The following is a 21,557-nucleotide window of genomic DNA, read 5'->3' as shown; positions in this document are numbered from 1 at the left end:
GTATTTTAAGACCTTGAAAAGCGGTATCAATAATTTCACGACTTGCATGCGCAGTCCGTATAATTTTCCGGAAGGTTTTTATGTGCAAAATATATTAAACTGTGAACTAGAGCTTTAAAACTCAACTGAGTTGACTTCAGTCAATATTTTGAGCAAACGAACCCGGATTCAAATTTTGATGATTCCAATAACTTCGTATGGTGATTTTGGATATAGGCGTATGTTCGAATTTGGATTTGGAAGTCTGTAGGATAATTCGGCGCATTTTGACGAAAGTTGGAAAATAGAAGATTTTTGGAAAGTTTGATCGAGGGTTGACTTTTTGATATCAGGGTCAGAATCCAGTTCTGAAAATTTTCATAGCTTTGTTATGTCATTTATGACTTGTATGCAAAATTTGAAGTCATTCGGACTTGATTTGATAGGTTTTTGCATCGAATATAGAAGTTGAACGTTCCTAGTTTCATTAGGCTTGAATTGGGGTGTGATTCGCGGTTTTAAGATCATTTGATGTGATTTGAGGTTTCAATTAAGTTCGTATGCTGTTTTAGGACTGGTAGATGCATTTTGTCGAGGTCCCGAGGGCCTCGGGTGGATTTCGAAAGGTCAACGGATATAAAAAGGCTGCTGAAATTTGTCTCTTTGGACAGTTGCTGATTTTTCTACAGCATGTGAACAAACACGTGAACAGTGTCTGTAAACAGTACCCCATGAATAGTATAGTGAACAGTATCCGTGAAACATTACCGCAAATGGTAAACGCGTGAACAGTACCCCAAATTTTCTGGACAGATTTAATTCCAGCAGTCCGGGTTTTGGGTCATTTTTTTGACTTCAAAGCTCGGATTTTGGCAATTTTGAGCGAGAAGTTACGAGAATTCTTGGGGAAAGTGTTCTTGACTCTCTTATGATTATATTCCATGAATAAATCTTCATTTTTGGATTTAGATTATTGATATTTGAAGAGAAATGGAGGAATTTTCTAAAATTCCATAAAGGTGAATTTTTAAGATTTGAAAGCCAATCCGATGTCGGATTTTTGTAAAATTTATATGGTTGGACTCGTGGTTGGATGGGGGTTAATATTCCATAATTTTTTCCGGGTTCCGAGACGTGGTCCCCACGGGCAAATTTTAGTGCAAATTTCGGATTTTTAATGGAAAAATGTAGAATTTCATATGGAATTAAGTCCTATAATTTTTATTGACTGAATCGAGTTAATTGTGACTAGATTCGAGACGTTTGGAGGCCGATTTGAGCGGCAAAGGCATTGCGGAGTAGGATTTTGCTCGGATTGAGGTAAGTAATGATTGTAAATGCTGTCCTGAGGGTTTGAAACCCCGGATTACACATTGTTGTGTTATTTTGAGGTGACGCACACGCTAGATGACGAGCGTGGAGTTGTGCACCGTTGGGGATTGTAACTTGGTCCTTCCCATATGATTGTTAAGTCGCGTATTTGATTTGAAACCTTATGATATTCCATGTTCTAGAGATTGATATTATATTTTGGGTTGTATGCCATGTTTAAGGCCTTGTGCCGACCTGTTGAGACCCTTATGGACATTTTTACTATCTTTCCTCACTCTATTTGTTTGAAAGCATATTCTCAGTCATGTTTTACCTGTTTACTACTCAAATCTGGCTTCATCACTATATTCTTGAAAATATGGAAATCGTTTTGGGCTGAGTTCCCTGTTTTACTGATATAGACCGAGGGTCTAATTGTAAGATTGATGACTGAGATAGACTGAGAGTCTGATGGTGAGGTTAATGACTGAGAGAGGCCGAGGGCCTAGTTGTGAGGATTATATATCTATAGATCAGGCTGCACGCCGCAGCAATGTATATATATATGTATATGGATCGGGCTGCACGCCGCAGCGATACTTATATGGATTAGGCTGCACACCCCCAGTTAGCGCCGTCAACAAGATATATGGATCGGGCTGCACGTCGCAGCATTATATGGATCGGGCTGCACGCTGCAGCGGTTATTATATGCTACCTACAGAGCGTGAGTGCTGGGTGCGAGTACTGATTGGTAAGAGTTGAGTCACGAGTGACAGAGAGGCTAGCCCGAGGGGCGATAGATACATACATGTACATGAGTGATATTTGCCTGAGGGGCATGATTATGAACTTATTGATTTTTACTTCTCCTTAGAGTGAGTTTCCATTGAATATGTTAATTTAATGACTGTTTTCACTCATCCTTATACTGAGCCTCTGTCGAAAATGTTAGATAAATATTTTTAAAACGACTTTCATTCAAACTGGGGTTTATGATATGTTCAAAATTTAATCACGGATTTGGTATTGGTTATTTCCGCGGAGATTTTCAAGTTATGAAGTGTTTATGATTACTGTTTTCCCCGAGGGGCTATTTTACGAACTATATTTTGCCCGAGGGGACGACTATGGCTTTAATCTTCTTCTATTAATTTAAATGGTGTTGAACCCCTACTGAAACTGCTGAAAGGTATTTCAAAATGATTTTTACTAAAAGCTGCATTTTAAATGGGAAGGTTGACTCGTATTATGATTTGAAAGCCTGTTGTGCTTATTGAGACTAACGTAAATGTGGATTCATTGTTTCCTACTGCTCAATCTTTATTTACTCTTATTACTTACTGGGTTGAAGTACTCACATTACTCCGTGCACCTCGCGTGCAGATTCAGGTATTTCAGAACCCGGTAGCGGGTGCTGGTTGCTCAGACGCGGAGTCATAAGAGTTAGCAAGGTGGATGCACGACGTTCGCAGCACTGCTTCTTCCTTCTCACTTCCATTTTCGTACTTAATACATTTTTTTACTGTTGTTGTATTCACACCTTAGTAGATGCTCATGGCTAGTGACACCCCGATATCGGGCTTGTATATTAATTCTGCACTGTTCCTTCGGATTTATATTATGAAATTTTTGTTTTAATTAAAGGTTTAAAAATGACTCTTAATGATTAAAGGGTTAATGTGAGTGTTGTGTCAGCTGGCCTTGTCTTCACAAGAGGCGTCATCACGACCGGACCGGTTTGGGGTCGTGACAACTACAAATTAAAGATGATGGTTTGCAATAAAAGGGTTAGTAATTGATTTTTAATAATTGCGATAATTTCTTCCTCTAACTTCTTTAATTTATATATTTCTGTAATTCTTCCACCTCTAAATGCATGCACAACTTCGAATACAGTTAATTGTTAGTTTATATAAACTAATATTTATATTTCATAGTTGTGGACTATTATAATATTTTTGTTATGTTAAATTTGGCAAAATTTGAATATGTGATACTTGATTTGTTTTTCACCATCTCAATGAGGCTTGAATAAAAATTTATAAAACAATATGTAATCACAAAGTGGTATATTTTAAATGCTCGAGGGTGAATACCAGAACTTTTAACTGAGGGTAAGATGATGGGTTCAAGTCCCAACGCACCACGAGAGTAAGACATCGGGTTTAAGTCCTGGTGCAACATGGTGATAAGAGTTGGGTTCGAGTTCCAACACATTATAGCCTTACATACCTTTATATGGGTAAGGCATTGGGTTTGAGTCCCAATGCACCATATTAACAATCTAATGATGACTAATAAAAATAATTTTTCATGACTGTATGAATGTACGAGGGCATGGCAAGTGACGAAATAATAATTGTCATCATTATAGTAACTATAAAAGGAGAACAATAAGGGTTCTCGAAGTAATCCTTCAAAAGGTGAAGGAAATATTTATCATCAAATTGGTATGAAGAATTTCTAAAGCACGTCGCGATAATTATACTCTATTCTTTGAAGAGAATGTGACTTGTGATAAGCATTGAGAATGCAGATTCATTCCTGAAGGTGAATGTAACAATATGTAATAAAAGTAATGAACAAAGACATGCAATGCATGATTGGATACACACCATAACTCACCTTTAAGGGAGGTTTGAGAGAAAGAACGATAATGTATATTATTGTGTGGTTACATGAATATATCATTGGTCGCGTACATGTGGTACGCCAAAAATATTTTGACATGCCTTATAAAAGTTATTAAAGGCAAAAGTAAAGTAAGAAATGATTTCGCTTATGATGATTTTGACCATGACAATTATCATGATATGATTTTCTCCGTGAATGAGACATTCACCATATGGATGGTGTGATAAAATATCTTGTAGTACAAAACTAATTAAGAGCTTCGAAAGAACTAATTTGTTACTATCCTGATGAATGAAATTGTTCTTGACATTGATATTGTAGTAAGTCTCAAAAGAAACTTTTGAGTTTCAAATGTATTAGCCAAAGTGATTGGCATATTAAGACTATAAATGAAAGGACGATTGATTATCTTCATATTGCTACAACATGCCGGGTAAATATAAAAGGTTATCCGACTTTTCTTCTATTTGTACTACACAAGTATAAGCATGGTGATAGAATCACATGCCATAGTAAATTAGATATTTACTGAAATAAATATCAGTTGGCATGACCGGTCAGCCATTCCGGTTCAATTAAGATGCGAAAAATGATTGAGAATTCACAATGGCATATATTGAAGAATTAGGAGATTCTTCGAGAATTCTCATGTACGACTTGTTCTCATGATAAATTGATTACTATACCAGTTTTGGTTGGGATTATATTCCCTGATTTTTGGAACGTATAAAAGGTGATATATATACATATGGGCCTAGTCACCAGCCATGTGGACCGTTTACTATTATAGGATTTCAATAGTTGCATCTATTGTATTTTCACATGTGCGTTTGTTATCAGCTTGCAATTTGGATTTTGCAAGGTTGATTGCTCAAATTACTAGAGTACAATTCCAGAATATAAATTATGATGATTTATCTTGATAATATTGGTTGAAATTAAAGTTGGTTTAGCAGAAGTTGTATGCCTCCAATTATAGCTAAACCATTGGTTATGAGAACAACAACAACAACAACAACAACAACCCAGTATAATCCCACTTAGTGGGGTCTGGGGAGGGTAGTGTGTACGCAGACCTTACCTCTAACCTGAGGTAGAGAGGCTGTTTCCAAATAGACCCTCGGCATCCATTGGTTATGAGAACAAAACTCCCGAATAGAAATTTGGTATGGAGTGTATTATTTAATATACAATAGCGCTTATATGCATCTAGCCAACAAGTTATGATAAATTCTCCCTATCATAATTGGTTTAGGGTCAGGAACCAAATAATTTTCATCTAGAAATATGATTGTGCTATATGATTTTATTATGCTACCACAATGCACAAAGATGGTTTCCAAAGAAGGTTGGAAAATGTGTTGGTGATTCCAACATTAGGGGTAGAAAATGGGTAGCTGAAAAAGTAATACTTGGAATGAATTATTATGAATATATCTAGATCCTCGTACAAGAAAATGTGAACTTGAAGTTCAAGTGATAATTCATTTCCAAAAATATTGCCAGGTGCATTTGCTGACCCAAAGCTAAATGTCAAATTTCAGTTGTTAATGTTCCAAATAAAATAAAGTCCATGATGGACATAGTCTATGGAACGCATGAAGCGAAATTGACTAATCGGTTCTAAAGATAAAACTCCTTGAAGAAAGAGAGGAGCAAATGATAAAGATGGTCATACTAAGGAGGCAAGTGCTCTGTAAGAGCACCATGACATAACGCTTTATAAGACCTCATGGAAGTGGATCAGGTACCTTAAAATAATGAGATCTCGATAAGTTATATCTTTATTGTGTGATGATGGAACCGATGTAAAATGATCATCGATGATATTGTTGATATAATGTAGCGCTCAATATTTTAAATATTGACGAGGATCTTGAGCTCAAATCTATCATGAAATTGGACAGATAAATGATTGGTCAATGAAAAATATGCAAATAAGATTGACTTCACTTGAAAAATGTGAAGTTTTGGACTGATAGTTCCAACACCTGAAAGTATAAAGTCAGTGGGGTGACACAAGATTTTATGTAAATGTCCTAGCATTGATTATATGGAAACATGTTCCTTTGTGGTGGGTACAATTGCTTTCAGATTTTAGTCTGGCAATACCTGATAAATTTGATATGCGTGTATAAAAGTCATTGAAGGATTTAAACTGTTCTAAAGCGTATTAAGGTTCCTAAGAAATTCATTAAATAAAGTTTCAGCAAATCCTTATGTGGATTAGAGCAAGCATGGCGTGCATGATTTATTTTTGTGTCTGTTGCAATTGGTGCACTATGTATCTTGCTAGAACCATAAGTATAACAATATGCTAGCGAGATCTAGTTTTATTCCTATATGAAGATATTGGAATACTATTAGTACTATACTGCAAAAAGAATCCTTAATATAGATTTGTTGATTCTAACAAATATTGTCAAGGTTTTGTTGGTTATGCAATTGCAGGCATTTTTTGATGTCCGTTCTTCAAACAATCTATTTGTATGTAAGGAAATTGCCATATTATCATTTCACAAGGTTGTCAATTGTTGATAATTATTCAAGTCATGTCAATATACTAGCAACTGATGAAGCAAGTGACTCAACACACTACAGATGTGTGACTTTTCATTGAAGAGAAGATTCCACTAATAGTGAAGATGCTGATGTATACTTATCTCAATTGAAAGAAGGATATATTGAAGGAGACAGAATAAATCCTATATTTCATCAAAGTTCTTTGTCAGACACAAGCTCCAACAGAATGATGAAATAGATGTTCAACAAATTTATTCAAGTGATAATTTAGCGGAATAATTCACCAAGGCATTGTTGATCTCAAGATCAGAGAAGTTGTTATACAAGATTGGAACTTGTCGTCTCCGAGAGATAAAGTGATGTTTTCATCAGGGGGAGGCATATACGCGCTGTATTCTTTTTTTCTTAGCTAAGGTTTTATCCCATTGGGTTTTCCTGGCAAGGTTTTTAATGAGGCAGCAAGTAATGCGTATTACAAGATATGTATACTCTTTTTCCTTCACTAAGATTTTTTCCACAAGATTTATTTCTTAGTAAGGTTTTAACGAGGGACATTATCTTTGGACATCCAGGGGGGAGTATTATGAAATACTTGATTATGGTGGATGTGACGACCCGGCCCGTCGTCACGGGAGTTACAGCCCCGTTTTCCCCATATTGTGTTCCTCTATGATTCATTATCGGCATTTGAGTTGATCAAGTCGAATTGGATTGGTTTTAGATGGAAATGAGACACTCAGTCTCTTAAAGGAAAGCTTGTTTTGGAAAAGTCAACCGGAAGTTGGCTATTTAGTTAGAGGGCTCGGATGTGAATTCTGGTGATTCGGTTAGCTTCGGGGGATGATTTGTGACTTAGGAGTGTGATCGGAAGTGATTTTGAAGGTCCGATGTAGAATGAGGCTTGAATTGGCGAAGTTAGTATTTTGGCGAATTCTGGTTGATAGGTAAGATTTTGATCCGGGGGTCGGAATGGAATTCCGAGAATTGCAATAGCTCCGTCAGGTGATTTTGGATATGTGCGTAAAGTTTCAGGTCATTCGAAAGTGTTTTGGTCGGGTTTTTGATCGAATGCGTAATTCGGAAGTTTTTAAGAAACTTCGGCTTGAATCCGAAGTGATTTGATGGTTTTAGTGTTGGTTGATGTGTTTTGAGGATTGGAAAAAGTTTGAATGAAGTTTTAGGATATGTTGGTATTTTTGGTTGAGGTCCCGGGGGCCTCGGGGTGAATTTGGGTGGTTAAACGAGAGTTTTGAAGTGTGTTGCAGGTTCAGTTTTTCTGTCATCTGGTATTTTCGCTTCTGCGGAAATGGACCGCAGAAGAGGTGAAGGAGCGCAAAAGCGGTTCGTGACCTGGTGAGGAGATTCCGCAAAAGCGGAATATGGTCCGCAAAAGCGAGTCCGCAGGAGCGGACTGTCAACCGCAGAAGCGGTATTGGGTGATCCGCAGAAGCGGATTTTGGGACGCAAAAGCGGAAATTGCAAACTTTAATGAAAACCGCATAAGCGGAGTTTTGGCCGCAGAAGCGTTCCCGCATAAGCGGAAGCGGGACCGCAGAAGCGAAAGTCGCTGTTGACAGAAGGGTTTTATATCATTATTTCATCCGCGAGTCTATTCAATATTTCCTCCATTGTTAACCACCTTAAGAGCTTCTTGGGTAGAAATTGAAGAGGATTTGACGGGAATTGATTGGAGGTAAGCCTCGTGACCTAGAAACGTCATATTAAGTAAGAATCTACCTTTAATTCATGGAAAATTGGGTGAAAATTTGAAGAACTAGGGCTTGGTTTTTGAAATGAAAATTTGGGATTTGAAAGGGCATTTGAACTCCGATTTTAGTAAATTTGATATGTACGGACTCGTGGCAAGACGAGGAATCCGGTGATGTAAATTTCGTAATTTTTCGAGAAGTGGGCCCGGGGCTCGGGTTTTGCCAACTTCGTGATTTTTGGTGTTTTTCGAGTTCTTTCGATTGGGTTATGTTCCATTAGCCTATTGTAATGTATTCCTTGTGGTTTTGATCAGATTCGACGCACGAGGAAGTTGATTCGAGAGGAAAAGGCATAGCGAGCTGAACTTGTGGCTGGTTGAGGTGAGTAATAGATGTAGATGATGACCTGAGGGTTTGAAACCCCGGTATATCATACTGTGACGCTATATTGAGGTGAGACACGTACTCTATGACGAGTGCGGGGTCGTTTGTGATTGGGGACTGTGGCTTAGTCCACCCCGAGTGATGTTCATACTGTGTTCTTGACTAGAGATTGGTTGGTAAACATCCTACTTGGATTTTATTGATATATTTGGGCTGCGTGCCGATTAATTGAATCCTTTAGGGATTATTATCACCGCTTCCATGATACTTTGCATGTTATATGATTTCAGTCTTGAGTTAAACACTTTTTCGAAATGTTTAGCCATATTTCTAAGGTTTTAAAACTTAAACTATATTTCCTAATGTTTGGAACTGAGAATTTATAACTTGATTTTGCCCGTGGGGCTCACATGCATATTTTGGACTGAGTGTGGATCGGGCTGCACGCCGCAGCAATGATACGATGATATTGCGCTTGGTTTGTAGGAGCCCCTCCGGAGTCTGAACCCCCACAGTGAGCGCGGGTACCCAAATGGATCGGGCAGCGCGCCGCAATCGTCATGTGCATTGCATTGCATTCATACATTGATATTTGCCTGTCACTGTTTTGTTGCAATTTTTTGCCGTTAATTGTGTTAAATCATTGGCTGTAGCTTTACATTGTGGTATTTCGTGTTTTCTCATCTTCAGTCATTATATATGCTTATTACTCACTGAGTTGGAAATACTCACTTTACTCCCTGCACCATGTGTGCAGATACAGGGATCCCGGAGGCTTAGTTGAGTTGTTTGCCGCTTCCAGATTTTTCAGGAGTTGTCGAGGTAGCTGCCTGACGTCCACAGGACCCGACTCCTCCCCTATCCCTTTTATCTTTCCGCATCGTAGACTTCTGTCTTATTGTAGCTTTACTACTCTGTTACATCTAGAGGCTCTAGACTCGTGACTCCAGATTTTGGGAGATGTTTGATATGCTACTGTTTCCGTGCTGTTTCTATTCAATTATCCGGTTGGAAGACTTGTTAAACTGTCAATTTAATACTGTTAATCGGTAAAGGGTTTTGTGATTGGATTGTGAGTGTTAATTGGTCGGGCTTGCCTAGCATTTGTGTTGGCCACCATCACGACCGGGATTTGGGGTCGTGACAAGTTGGTATCAGAGCCTAGGTTACTAGGCCTCACGAGTTATGAGCCGGTTAGTAGAGTCTCATGGATCGGTACGGAGACGTCTGTATTTATCCTCGAGAGGCTGCAGAACCTTTAGGAAACACTTCATATTCTTGAAATTCTTGCCGTGCGACTTTGTTGATCCGAGAACTAAACTTCTGTATTCTATTCTCTCACAGATGGCGAGAACTCGTGCTACCGGACGTGATGGACGACCACCATTACCACCCGCTAGAGGCCGTGGGCGCGGTCGTGGTCATGGTCGAGGTAGACCAGCGAGGGCAGCACCTGTAGATCCACCAGCTGCCTCGGTTCAGGACCAGCCTCCAGCTGTAGATGATCCAGCAGCACCGGTTCAGGCACCGGCAGTGCCCATTGTGATTCCTGGTCTCCAGGAGGCTTTAGCTTAGATCTTATCTGTCTGCACTGGCCTGGCTCAGGCTGTCTCAACCACTACTGCAACAGCTACCTCACAGACCGGGGGCGGTCATCAGACCCCCGCTGCTCGCACACTCGAGCAGGTTGTTCAGGGATTGCAGACACCGGGAGCAGCCCCAGCTCAGCCAGTTGCACCGGTTGCCCCAGTTGTGCCAGTCGCACCAGCTCCAGATTATGTGGTTCTAGCTATGCCAGACGACGAGCAGCGTCGACTAGAGAGGTTCGGTAGGCTCCAGCCTCCAACGTTCAGTGGTACTGAGGGAGAGGATGCCCAGGGATTTCTAGACAAGTGTCAGCGTATGCTTCGCACTGCAGGGATTTTGGAGTCGAGTGGAGTGGCTTTTACTACCTTCCAGTTCTCAGGGCTTGCATTTACATGGTGGGAGGAGTTTGAGAGGCGTAGGCCTGTTGGAGCAGCGCCCTTTACTTGGCAGCAGTTCTCCACTCTCTTTTGGAGAAGTGTGTACCGCAGTCTCGCAGGGAGGAGCTGCGTCGTCAGTTTGAATGGTTGATTCAGGGGGACATGACTGTGACCCAGTACGAGTTAAGGTTTACGTAGTTAGCTCGACATGCTACTTGGATGATCCCGACTGATCGGGAGAGGATTAGGAGGTTCGTGGATGGCCTCAACTATCCACCCCGCATTTTGATGACTAGAGAGAGGGTTGTGGCCGCCTCGTTTGAGGAGGTAGTTGACATGGCTCGACAGATTGAGACAGATCACCGTCGGGAGCGTGGGGAGAGGGAGACCAAGAGGCCTCGAGGTTCAGGTAGCTTCAGTGGTGCTCCGTCTAGGGGCCAGTTCCAGCGTGGCAGAGGTCGTTCCTTCAGGCCTCCTCAGTCAAGTCGCCCAGAGTACAGCGGGGCTTCTTCAGGCCGTGGTCATCAGGGATTTCAGCAGGGCCAGTCTTCACTTAGCGCCCTTCCAGCTCAGAGCTCTACTCCTGCCTCTTCAGCCCAGGGTTCATCTGCAGTGAGGGGTTCCCTTCAGTCCCCTTCTCCAGCACCGGGTAGTTGCTACGAGTGCGGTGAGTTTGGTCACATGAGGAGACAGTGTCCTCGGCTTCGTGGTGGTCGGTCTCAGTAGAGGGATCAGCCCTCCTCTTCTACTCCATCTACTTCAGCACCCTCCCAGTCAGGTAGGGGTGGGGGCCAGACAGCTAGGGGCCGCCCTAGGGGTGGAGATCGATCTGGTGGTGGTCAGGCTCGGTTCTATGCTCTTCCAGACAGGAGGGACGCCATTGCATCGGATGCTGTTATCACAGGTATTATCTCAGTCTGCCACAGGGATGCTTCTGTTTTATTTGATCCCGGATCTACATACTCTTATGTGTCTTCATATTTTGCCCATCATCTGGGTACTGCTCGTGGTTGCCTTGCCCGTGCACGTATCTACCCCGGTGGGTGATACTATTATTGTGGATCACGTATATCGATCTTGTCTGGTGACTATTGGGGGTCTGGAGACCCGAGTTGACTTGTTGTTGTTGGGCATGGTAGATTTTGATGTGATTCTGGGTATGGATTGGATATCTCCGTACCATGCTATTCTGGACTGTCATGCCAAGATAGTTACGTTGGCTATTCCGGGTGTTCCGAGGATTGAGTGGCGCAGTATGACCGACTATGTTCCTAGCAGGGTGATTTCCTTCCTAAAGGCCCAGCGGATGGTTGGGAAAGGGTGTCTATCGTACTTGGCTTTTGTGAGAGATGTTGGAGCTGAGACTCCTAGTCTTGATTCTATGCCCGTTGTGAGGGATTTTCCAGATGTGTTTCCAGCAGACCTGCCGGGTATGCTGCCGGACAGGGACATTGACTTTGGTATTGATCTGGTGCCGGGCACTCAGCCCATCTCCATTCCTCCGTATCGTATGGCACCAGCAGAGTTAAAGGAACTAAAGGATCAGCTTCAGGAACTCCTAGATAAGGGGTTTATACGTCCTAGTGTGTCACCGTGGGGTGCACCAGTCCTATTTGTGAAGAAGAAGGATGGCACAATGAGGATGTGCATTGACTACAGGCAGTTGAACAAGGTGACAGTGAAGAATAAGTATCCACTACCGCGCATTGATGATTTGTTTGACCAGCTCCAGGGAGCAAGGGTATTCTCTAAGATTGACCTCCATTCAGGCTACCATCAGCTGAAGATCAGGGATTCTGATATTATGAAGACGGCTTTCAGGACGAGATATGGGCATTATGAGTTTCTAGTTATGTCTTTTGGGCTGACTAATGCCCCAGCCGCATTCATGCATCTAATGAACATCGTATTTCGGCCGTATCTGGATTCATTTGTGATCGTTTTTATTGATGATATCCTGGTGTACTCGCGTAGCTAGGGCATGCTCAGCATTTGAGAGTGGTATTACAGAGATTGAGGGAGGAGAAGCTTTATGCAAAGTTCTCCAAGTGTGAGTTCTGGCTGGGTCTGTGGCTTTCCTGGGACACGTAGTGTCCAGTGATGGTATTCAGGTTGATCCAAAGAAGATAGAGGCGGTGTAGAGTTGGCCTAGACCGTCCTCATCCACGGAGATTCTGAGTTTCCTCGGTTTGGCAGGTTATTATCGCCGGTTCGTCCAGGGTTTTTCATCTATTGCTTCGCCCTTGACCAAGTTGACACAGAATGGTGCACCATTTGTATGGTCGGACGAGTGCGAGGAGAGCTTTCAGAAGCTCAAGACAGCTTTGACCACATATTTGGCTATAAAATATCAAAAGATAAATATGGAATACTCCCTTTGTTCCAGTTTATGTGAACCTATTTCCTTTTTGGTCCGTTCCAAAAAGAATGAACACTTTTTAAATTTGGTAACAATTTAGCTTAAACTTACAACTCTACCCTTAATGAGAAGCTTTTATAACCACATAAATACTCTGGGTTTCATTTGGTCTTGTTTAGGACCACAAATTCCAAAAGTCTTCATTTTTCCTTAAACTCCGTGACCAGTCAAACATTTTCACATAAATTGGAACGGAGGGAGTATAACTTTTTAAAAGAATATTTATTTAAAATAAATAAGGTAGTTGTAACTATGATTGTACGTGAAGCGCATATATAAAAAAAAAAAAAGAGCCCGTGAAGTCTGATTAAAGCGGGGCCTATTGTTTCCAGATAATTGATGGTGCACACGGTAGATTGAGCGCGTGTAACATAAATTTAGGGAAAATCTCACTTTATACCCATTAAATTCAAACTATTTACCCTTAAATACTCATACCTAAACTATTTACTTTTCCTACCTATGCAATCAATACTATTTACCACTCACATACTTTTAAATTTGATATTATAAAGGAAAATGTGGGTTCTTGACAGTAGACGTAAAAACCCAATCTTGGTCATTCATTCACTCTTTTCACCAATCTAAAATAAGTTTTGATATTTAGACGTCTGTAAATTATCTTAATAAATGTAGAAAAATGTCAATTCTTTTGGGATAAAACTAAAAAGGAATAGAATTAAATTAGGATGAAGGGAGTAGAATTAAAGAATGTTCTAGCCTAAACACCCCCCCCCCCCCCCCCCAAAAAAAAAAAAATTTCAACTAGCCAGTAAGGATTTTCAACGGGTATTTTGCCTATTTTGAACTAACTTCTTTTTCAAATGATTAGTTAAAAGATTCAAGTCACATTATCAAATCGATCCAGCACTGTAAGAATCGAATGGGGGTTTGAACACGCAATGGGTATTACTACTCTTTTGCAGCATTAACACGCAAAGGGCATTACTACTCCATTGGTCTCCAATTAAATGTAGCTAATGTTGTTCTTTGATATGTAGATTGTACCTTTGATGCTGGTTTTTGGAGATTTATTGTACAAAAATTTAAATCCACCATTGACGGACCTTGAAGCTTGAAACTCATAACTTGGTTTGTTTGAGTTTTTAATTGTTTTGATTCGATCCTGTATGGGTTAGTTTGGAAAGTTGATTGGAGGTTGTAGCAAAAGTTTTAGTCAATTTGGTGGAGATTTTGTATTAAATTTTAGAAATTTGGGTTGAAATATAGTTGAACCAGAGAAGAAGACGAATTTGTATTGTATACCCAAATAGTATACAAATATACCATTTTAGTATACAATTCATTCAAACTATATACCCTATTAGTATAGCTATATACTATATTGGTATCATATGCTAGTTGAATTATTTTTTGGTTGTATTAGCTGCATTTAATTGGTACAATATTTGATTTTCTTTTAATAATAGTAATATAGTATAATATCTTGAAATACCTTATTATATTAATATGTGATACACTATTTTTTTATTTTTCTCTTTATGCATGTGTGTTATGTAACACTAGTATAGTCATATAGTTGCTGAAAATTAACTAGTAAACTGTATACCATGTTGGTATAGTTATATGCCATATTGGTATCATATGTTAGTTTGAACATTATTTTGGTTGTTTGAGCTGCATTTTAAGTGATTCTATTATGAAATTATTTATATCAACATGAGTTGCAATAATGCTGGAATTTTTGTATGCCGATGGACATAAATTATGTGTATTAATAGTTTTTATAGTTATAGGCAATTGCTGGAGCGACCACATACAACTATATACCCTCTTAGTATACGAAATGAGCAAGTTGTTTTGCGGATATTTAGCTTGCAATACGAGCATGTAATTTTCTCATACTTTTATTGCGTCATTTAATGTTTTGGTAGAGTAGTATAGTCGCAGATAGTTGTAGCAATATTCTAATGAAATCATATGCTCTGTTGGTATACATATATACCATATTGGTATCACATGGTACTAGAAGTCTTTTTCGCTACTTATACTTTTGTTGTATTTTTTAAAATTTTATTATCATTTTTATTCTAACTAGTATATATGGAGATTCGGTTGCCGTAGATTATGTTTTCTTGCTCTATAACTGGTTGTATTACTGTTAATGGTAGAGTGTGTATGGATATTTATAGGGAAGGAGATCAAGGTTTGCATGGCAATCACGTGTTGATTCTTAGAATTTGATTATGTAATTTATGGTGCTCAACAACAGTCAATATGATATTCAGTGTATTAGATCAAGTGACAACTGATATTATTTCAGTTTAATAATTGAATTTAAAAAATGAGAAAGAAAAACAAAACAAAAGGTATATTGTACTAGTTATATTAAAAAAAGATGAACAAATATTTACTATACCAATTATTTTTCTTATTGTATAAAAAAAGAATAATAAAATGAAAACGGTAAATGAAATTAGATTGTGAAGAGAAAAAGAATATAAAAAAAAGAAGTTAAATAAAATTAGAAAAGGAAAAAAGAAAAAAATAAGAAGAAAACGAGAGAAAAAAAAAGCAGAAAAGAAAAAAAAGAAAAAAAAGAAGAAAAGAAGCATAGAAATAAAAAAGAATTGAAGAATAAAGAAAAAATTCCCTACAAAAACTACTATGGGTAGGAAATATAATTAGTTTATGGATAAAAAAATAAATGAGTAGACAAGGATAAATAGTTTTGTTTTTGTGGGTATCTGTGTCAAAACCCCAAAAATTTAGGTGGAGGGCTCATTTTCTCAGCAAGCTTGTCCACGTGTAAACACAAAAGCAACGAAAAAGACCTAATTGCCATTGCGTAAGCGCATGAGTTTTTCCGTAAAGTTACTTTGACGAGAAGCTCCCCTCCTTCCCCATTATTATTAATAGCAGTAAAAAATAAAGTATTAGTTCTGGTAATGTGTTCCATCAAACTTCTAATACTTAAAAACTTTGTTGACACACCTTTTCCCACATACCAAACCGCCCAACCTATATGAAACCGTGGCGTTGTTCCGCCGTCTTACAAAAATTAGGGGCTCAAAGTACATCGTTGCAACCATAGGGGTCCATGTATAAATTCGGTTTCTCGCACGTGATAAGATCTAGCAATTTTCTATGTTCCGTCACTTTGATATCCTTAATTAACTTAACCCCGTGTCCCACGGAAGTGGAACTCCTCAATTTCCACTTAAAGAGAAGTCTCATCGCCCATTCCGAATAGGAGGAGAATTGAACTGAAATGGCTGCGGCGTTTTCTTCACTTGTTGGACAGCCACGGGCCATACTTTCAGCTTCTCCGACAGTCAGTTTTAGTCAAATCCGGAAACCGGCGAATTTCCCCTTGCAAAACTCAAGGTTTCTTTTGGTGAATTCAAGCTCTGTCCCTCGAACTTGTACCATGGCTATGGTTGGAGACGATAAAGTTGATCCTGCTAGAGATGACCACTCAATTAATTGGCCTTCCTATGATCATCCAAAGGTAACCAAATATTTACTTAATGGATAACTCTATTTTTGCAGCTTTACATGTTAGATTTTGAATTAATCGCATTGCACAACGTGGTATAATTTTTGAAGTCATAATAACTTCAAAAATTGAGTCGAGAAAAGTAATATGTCACTTCGTGTTGATAGGTTTTACAGCTTGAGGGGATTACTATATGGTATTCTCTTCCTTTTTCATAGGAAGGGGGACAAAGAGGAATTTTGAACTACGCCATGACAGTTAACTTTTGTAGACATGTTTCTGTCTTTAGGTGAAGGATCTTCACTATTTTTATCTGTCAATTTTTTGTGCTCTATTCGCAGGTTGTTGATGCTACTCCAGGGTTTCAGGAGCGAGATTTCACGGCCACCCCGTACATTCCCGTATATGTTATGCTACCTGTGAGTTGAATCAGATTTTCTTTCTTGTGGGACCTTATTCGTTTCCTCTCGAAGTTTAGTCATCGATATAGCATCATATGATTCACTCTGTTTGGTGGCTTTTTGAATGCTGGAGCCAAGCATATTGTTAATCATTTTTAGTGTGTGCCTAAATTGTTACTTGCCTAGTTGTCTCATCAAAGCTTGTCTTACCACTTAACCCGTCAAATTATTTGGAAACTGTAAACCATTTTGACTTTCATATGACAGATGGGCATCATCAATATGGAATGTGAAATTGTGGACGCTAATAATCTGGTTAACCAACTAAAGATCTTGAAGTCAGCTAAGGTGGATGGGGTTGTCGTGGAGTGCTGGTGGGGTATAGTGGAGGCACAAACCCCACAAAGATATAATTGGAGTGGTTACAAGAGGCTTTTTGAAATTGTTCGAGATCTTAACTTAAAACTGCGGGTTAGTTCTCGCCTCTCGGTTGTATGGAATTGCATCTTTAATCTGATCTGGTGTCTTCTTTGACTTCTTCCCTTCTAAAGTATTCTATTGAAGGAATTGAACTTTCTAAGTCATCTTACTTTTGAAGAAAACATCCAGGTGGTAATGTCATTCCATGAATGCGGAGGAAATGTCGGTGATGATGTTCATATTCCTCTTCCACAATGGGTTACAGAAATTGGTTATAGAAATCCTGACATATTTTTTACCGACAAAGATCTAAGAAGAACCCATGAATGTCTCACCTGGGGAGTTGACAATGAGCGTGTTTTAGGAGGACGAATTGCTCTTGAGGTAATCTTTTTTTTCTCTTCTTTTGTTTGTGCATCATGTAGTTCAGTAGGCCGACATACTGTTTTCTACTTCTTTTTTTCTTGATTCTGTTTTATATCAAAGTATGGGAGAATAAGTAGCTTAAGGTAAATACCTTTGTACCATTACTGTTAAATTACTCAAAACAATAGTGCTACTTATGTCAAAAACTTGCTAATCTTTTGTTTTTTGGTTATTCAAATAATGGTACACCATTCACGCAAAATCGGTAATACTATGACTTCTGGAAGAATTTTCCCATCCCAAAACATATAATGTTTTAAGGTGTATTATTTTAATGACTAATTTGCTCGTACAGGTTTACTTTGATTTCATGAGAAGCTTCCGCGTGAAGTTCGATGAGTTCTTTGAAAATGGAGTCATCTCTGAGATTGAAATTGGACTTGGTCCATGTGGAGAATTGCGATACCCTTCTCATCCTGTAAAACTTGGTTGGAAATATCCTGGTATTGGTGAATTTCAGGTGAATTTAACCTCTCAAATGGTTATTGATAATTTTCTATCGTAAATGATACTTCACTCGATCAACATTTTGAATACTTGTAGTCACAGTCCAATATTAAATGTGTTATGACTTTTTTTTATAATGGTGATGTCCGGCTAACTTGCACCATGTAACTTTATCCACCAAGGCTTAGGTAGGCGGAAAGTAATCACCTAATATTTTTTGTCTCCACTAGAATTTGAACCCGAGATCTAATGGTTGTTCCAACGTCAATTCCAATAGTTGTTTCTAGTTTGATAGCCCTCTGTCTTGCAATGGAAAGCGCAGAAAGACAACCAATAAAGAAAGAAAAACAAGGAGAAAAATAATAGTCACGAGTGACAGTTTAGAGACTCTCAAGTATCATAATAAGGTCAAAGACTTGTTCAATTTATCATGTCTTTGGATAGCTTTTCTTCTTTTCGATTTCGATAAGAAAGAATAAACACACCATTGTTTCCAATATCTGCTCATTTAGAAATATGGGAGAAAATAGAAATAGAAACATCTCACAAGAAATAGAAACACCTCACTAGTAATTTGACTACTATCCATATAGACTTGCCAAAGTACTTGAGCGCTTCCTTGGCTTCTTGCTCCCCTTGAAAGCCTGTAATGTCAAACAACCTGCTTTTCATATCCCTGATTATAATGATAATTCAGCAACAACATACCCAGTGTAACCCAACAAGTGGGGTCTGGATAACGAAAATTTAGAAGGATAATAAATAATCAAAAAATGAAACACACAGGCTTATGTATCTTCTGAAGCATTTGTTAAAAATGCACCATATATCCGAAGCAATAACGATTTAAGAATCTTAGCCAAGGTTTCTCCCGTTGTGCAAACTTTCTTGCCCTTAATATAATGCTCACTTTGGGTCTTCCCACATTTATAATAATAGTAATAGATTAGCTATCGACCCTTGATATCTAATGTGACATATTTATTAATCATGTGTGCTTACATCCTTTGCAGTGCTATGATAAGTACTTGTTAAATAGCTTGAAAAAGACAGCGGAGGCATCCGGAGGCTCATCCTGTGGTAAAGTACCTTGGAATGCAGGTTCTTACAATTCGAAACCACAAAACACCGAGTTTTTTCGTGATGGTGGAGAATATAATAGCATTTATGGTAGATTTTTCTTGAAATGGTACACTCAAGTTTTAATTGATCATGGTGATCAAGTACTTGGCTTGGCAAATTTGTGTTTTAAAGGCACTCCTATAGCAGCAAAGGTGGTAAAATTGTAAAACATATTCCTTTAAATGCTAGACATATTCATGGCATCATAAATTGCTTTTTTAGATTGATTTCGGTTCTTGATGCACTCTGATTGATGAGCAGCTACCAGGAATCTATTGGTGGCGCAACGATAAGAATGGTGCAGCTGAATTAACAGCTGGCTTTTACAGCGTTAAGTGTCGTGATGGCTATTCTCCAATTGCGTTAATGTTAAAGAAGCATGGGGCAGCTCTGAATTTCACATGTCTTGAATTGCACACAGTTTATCGGGATATTGACTTTCCAGAAGCATTAGCTGACCCGGAAGGACTAGTTTGGCAGGTAAACATGTGTATCTAACATGCCAGAGGATATGTTGTGATATTTAATTTTTTCAAGGAATCCTGGTGTGAATGTGCAAGTAATAGATTGTCGTATGCAACACGTACTTGAAAAGTAAAGTGTTAAATACGTTGATGTTTAACCATGAAAAATTGAAAGGTAACATTTGTTTGTCTAAAGGCTCGAGGTTGCAAATATGTATTATTGTCTGATGTAAATAAAATATGCATAGCATAATGATTTTGGCCTATAGGAGAGAATCATGTTGTCAAGCAACTAGGTTTTGAGCCATTTAAACATTTCAAAGAATAAACTTCTCTTACATTTTTCGTCCTCGCTCATGTAAATGTTGTTTTGTCAATATTGTTTATATTTTTTAGCAAGTGGGTGTTTTTCCTTTTTTTTTTTCTCTGGGATGGCGGTGGGGATTGTTTTTGTTGTACAAATTAATCACAAATACTCCCTCCATTTCAATTTATGTGAATCTATTTCCTTTTTGGTCCGTGCCAAAAAGAATGACCCCTTTCCTTATTTGGAAACAATTTACCTTTATGCAATGATTTCTAGCCACACAAAATATATGTGCCTCATTTTACATTACAAGTTCAAGAGTCTTCTCTCTTTTCTTAAACTCCGTATCCAATCAAATGAGTTCACATAAATTGAAACAGAGGGAGTATCTAAGAAACTTGATGTCCATCTACATCAAAGAGATAATTGATCGTGCAATGTAATATCTATGTATTGTCTCTGCATCACCGGATATACTTGGTCTTTGTTTAACGGATTTCCCAAAATTGCAGGTGCTAAATGTTGCATGGGAAGCCTACATACCGGTTGCTGGTGAGAATACAGGTCCATGCTACCATAGAGAAGGCTACAACAAGATCTTGGAAAATGCGAAGCCTAGGAATGATCCATTTGGTAGACACTACATATCTGGGTTTACCTACCTCAGGCTGAGCCCAACTCTACTGGAGAAACACAATTTCATGGAGTTTGAACGATTTGTGCAGAAGATGCATGGTAAAGTCCTTCTCCCTATCAATTAAAAGCATTGATTTACCGAAATTCTAATATGCAACTATGCAATTACCCATTAAATGTACTTCTCTATGAAGTAGCGAGTTATCTATGATTGACAGTGGTCTCATTCTTGTTTGTAGGTGTACAATGTAACTATCTGAGTTGGAGTCATTTCTGGAATCTGGAATAAATTCCTGTGGCAGCCCCAGGAATTTAAGGGTCATTCCATATTTCGAAGTTATGACAACGTCTGAGTTCTTTATTGTTAGAGATTGATAATGTCCTGACTGTCATATTTGTTCAAAATGCGACCTCAAAATCACTTCCTTTTTAGGATTTGTTTTTTTTCCTTTGAAAGATAGGTATCTTATATTGCACCAGTGATTTAACAAATTCATTTTGCAGTGTCATTTTAATGTCTATTTAGTTTATTTAACAAAATAAAAATTTAATTAAACTATGTGAAATTTAAAAATTCAATAAATTTTAGATGTTTTGGATTATGTATATTTTTTTTTATTTGCACCGGGTATCCGAGTGTCTAAGAGCCCCAACTAATCTCGGGGGTGCACAGGTCCTTGGCAAGGAGTTTCCCGCAAATGCACCAAGGTTAATTCAGGTTTTACCCAGTCCGATGGCCCTCAGAAATTATTTTTTTGGATTATGTATATTTTGTTTTCAATTATGAGTATATTATATTACTTTTGTTAATTAATAAAAGAGGAGTACATGTTTTACGGTAGAATGATGAAGTATAAGATTATCTACACTCTTGTAAGTGAGCCTGTAGATCTAAAAGGATTCCAACCTTAGGCTTGATCGGATATCCTTTGTCCACGAAGACAAACA

At 38.5% G+C, this 21,557-nt stretch overlaps 1 protein-coding gene across 1 annotated transcript; it reads left to right on the top strand.

The window, feature by feature from the left end:
* LOC109239404 (beta-amylase 2, chloroplastic-like) lies at positions 15,893 to 21,118 on the top strand. Its single transcript, XM_019406002.1, has 9 exons — positions 15,893 to 16,398; positions 16,728 to 16,805; positions 17,055 to 17,258; positions 17,397 to 17,591; positions 17,929 to 18,093; positions 19,094 to 19,354; positions 19,464 to 19,682; positions 20,486 to 20,708; positions 20,849 to 21,118. Exons 1-9 carry the CDS (start codon positions 16,159 to 16,161, stop codon positions 20,896 to 20,898), a joined length of 1,635 nt encoding a protein of 544 aa, XP_019261547.1. The 5' UTR covers positions 15,893 to 16,158; the 3' UTR covers positions 20,899 to 21,118.

The sequence above is a fragment of the Nicotiana attenuata genome, chromosome 1 (genome assembly GCF_001879085.1).
Source record: "Nicotiana attenuata strain UT chromosome 1, NIATTr2, whole genome shotgun sequence".
NCBI classification, from domain to species: domain Eukaryota; kingdom Viridiplantae; phylum Streptophyta; class Magnoliopsida; order Solanales; family Solanaceae; genus Nicotiana; species Nicotiana attenuata.
The sequence above is the reverse complement of the archived record's forward strand: the minus strand, read 5'-3'. Positions and strand labels throughout refer to the sequence as shown.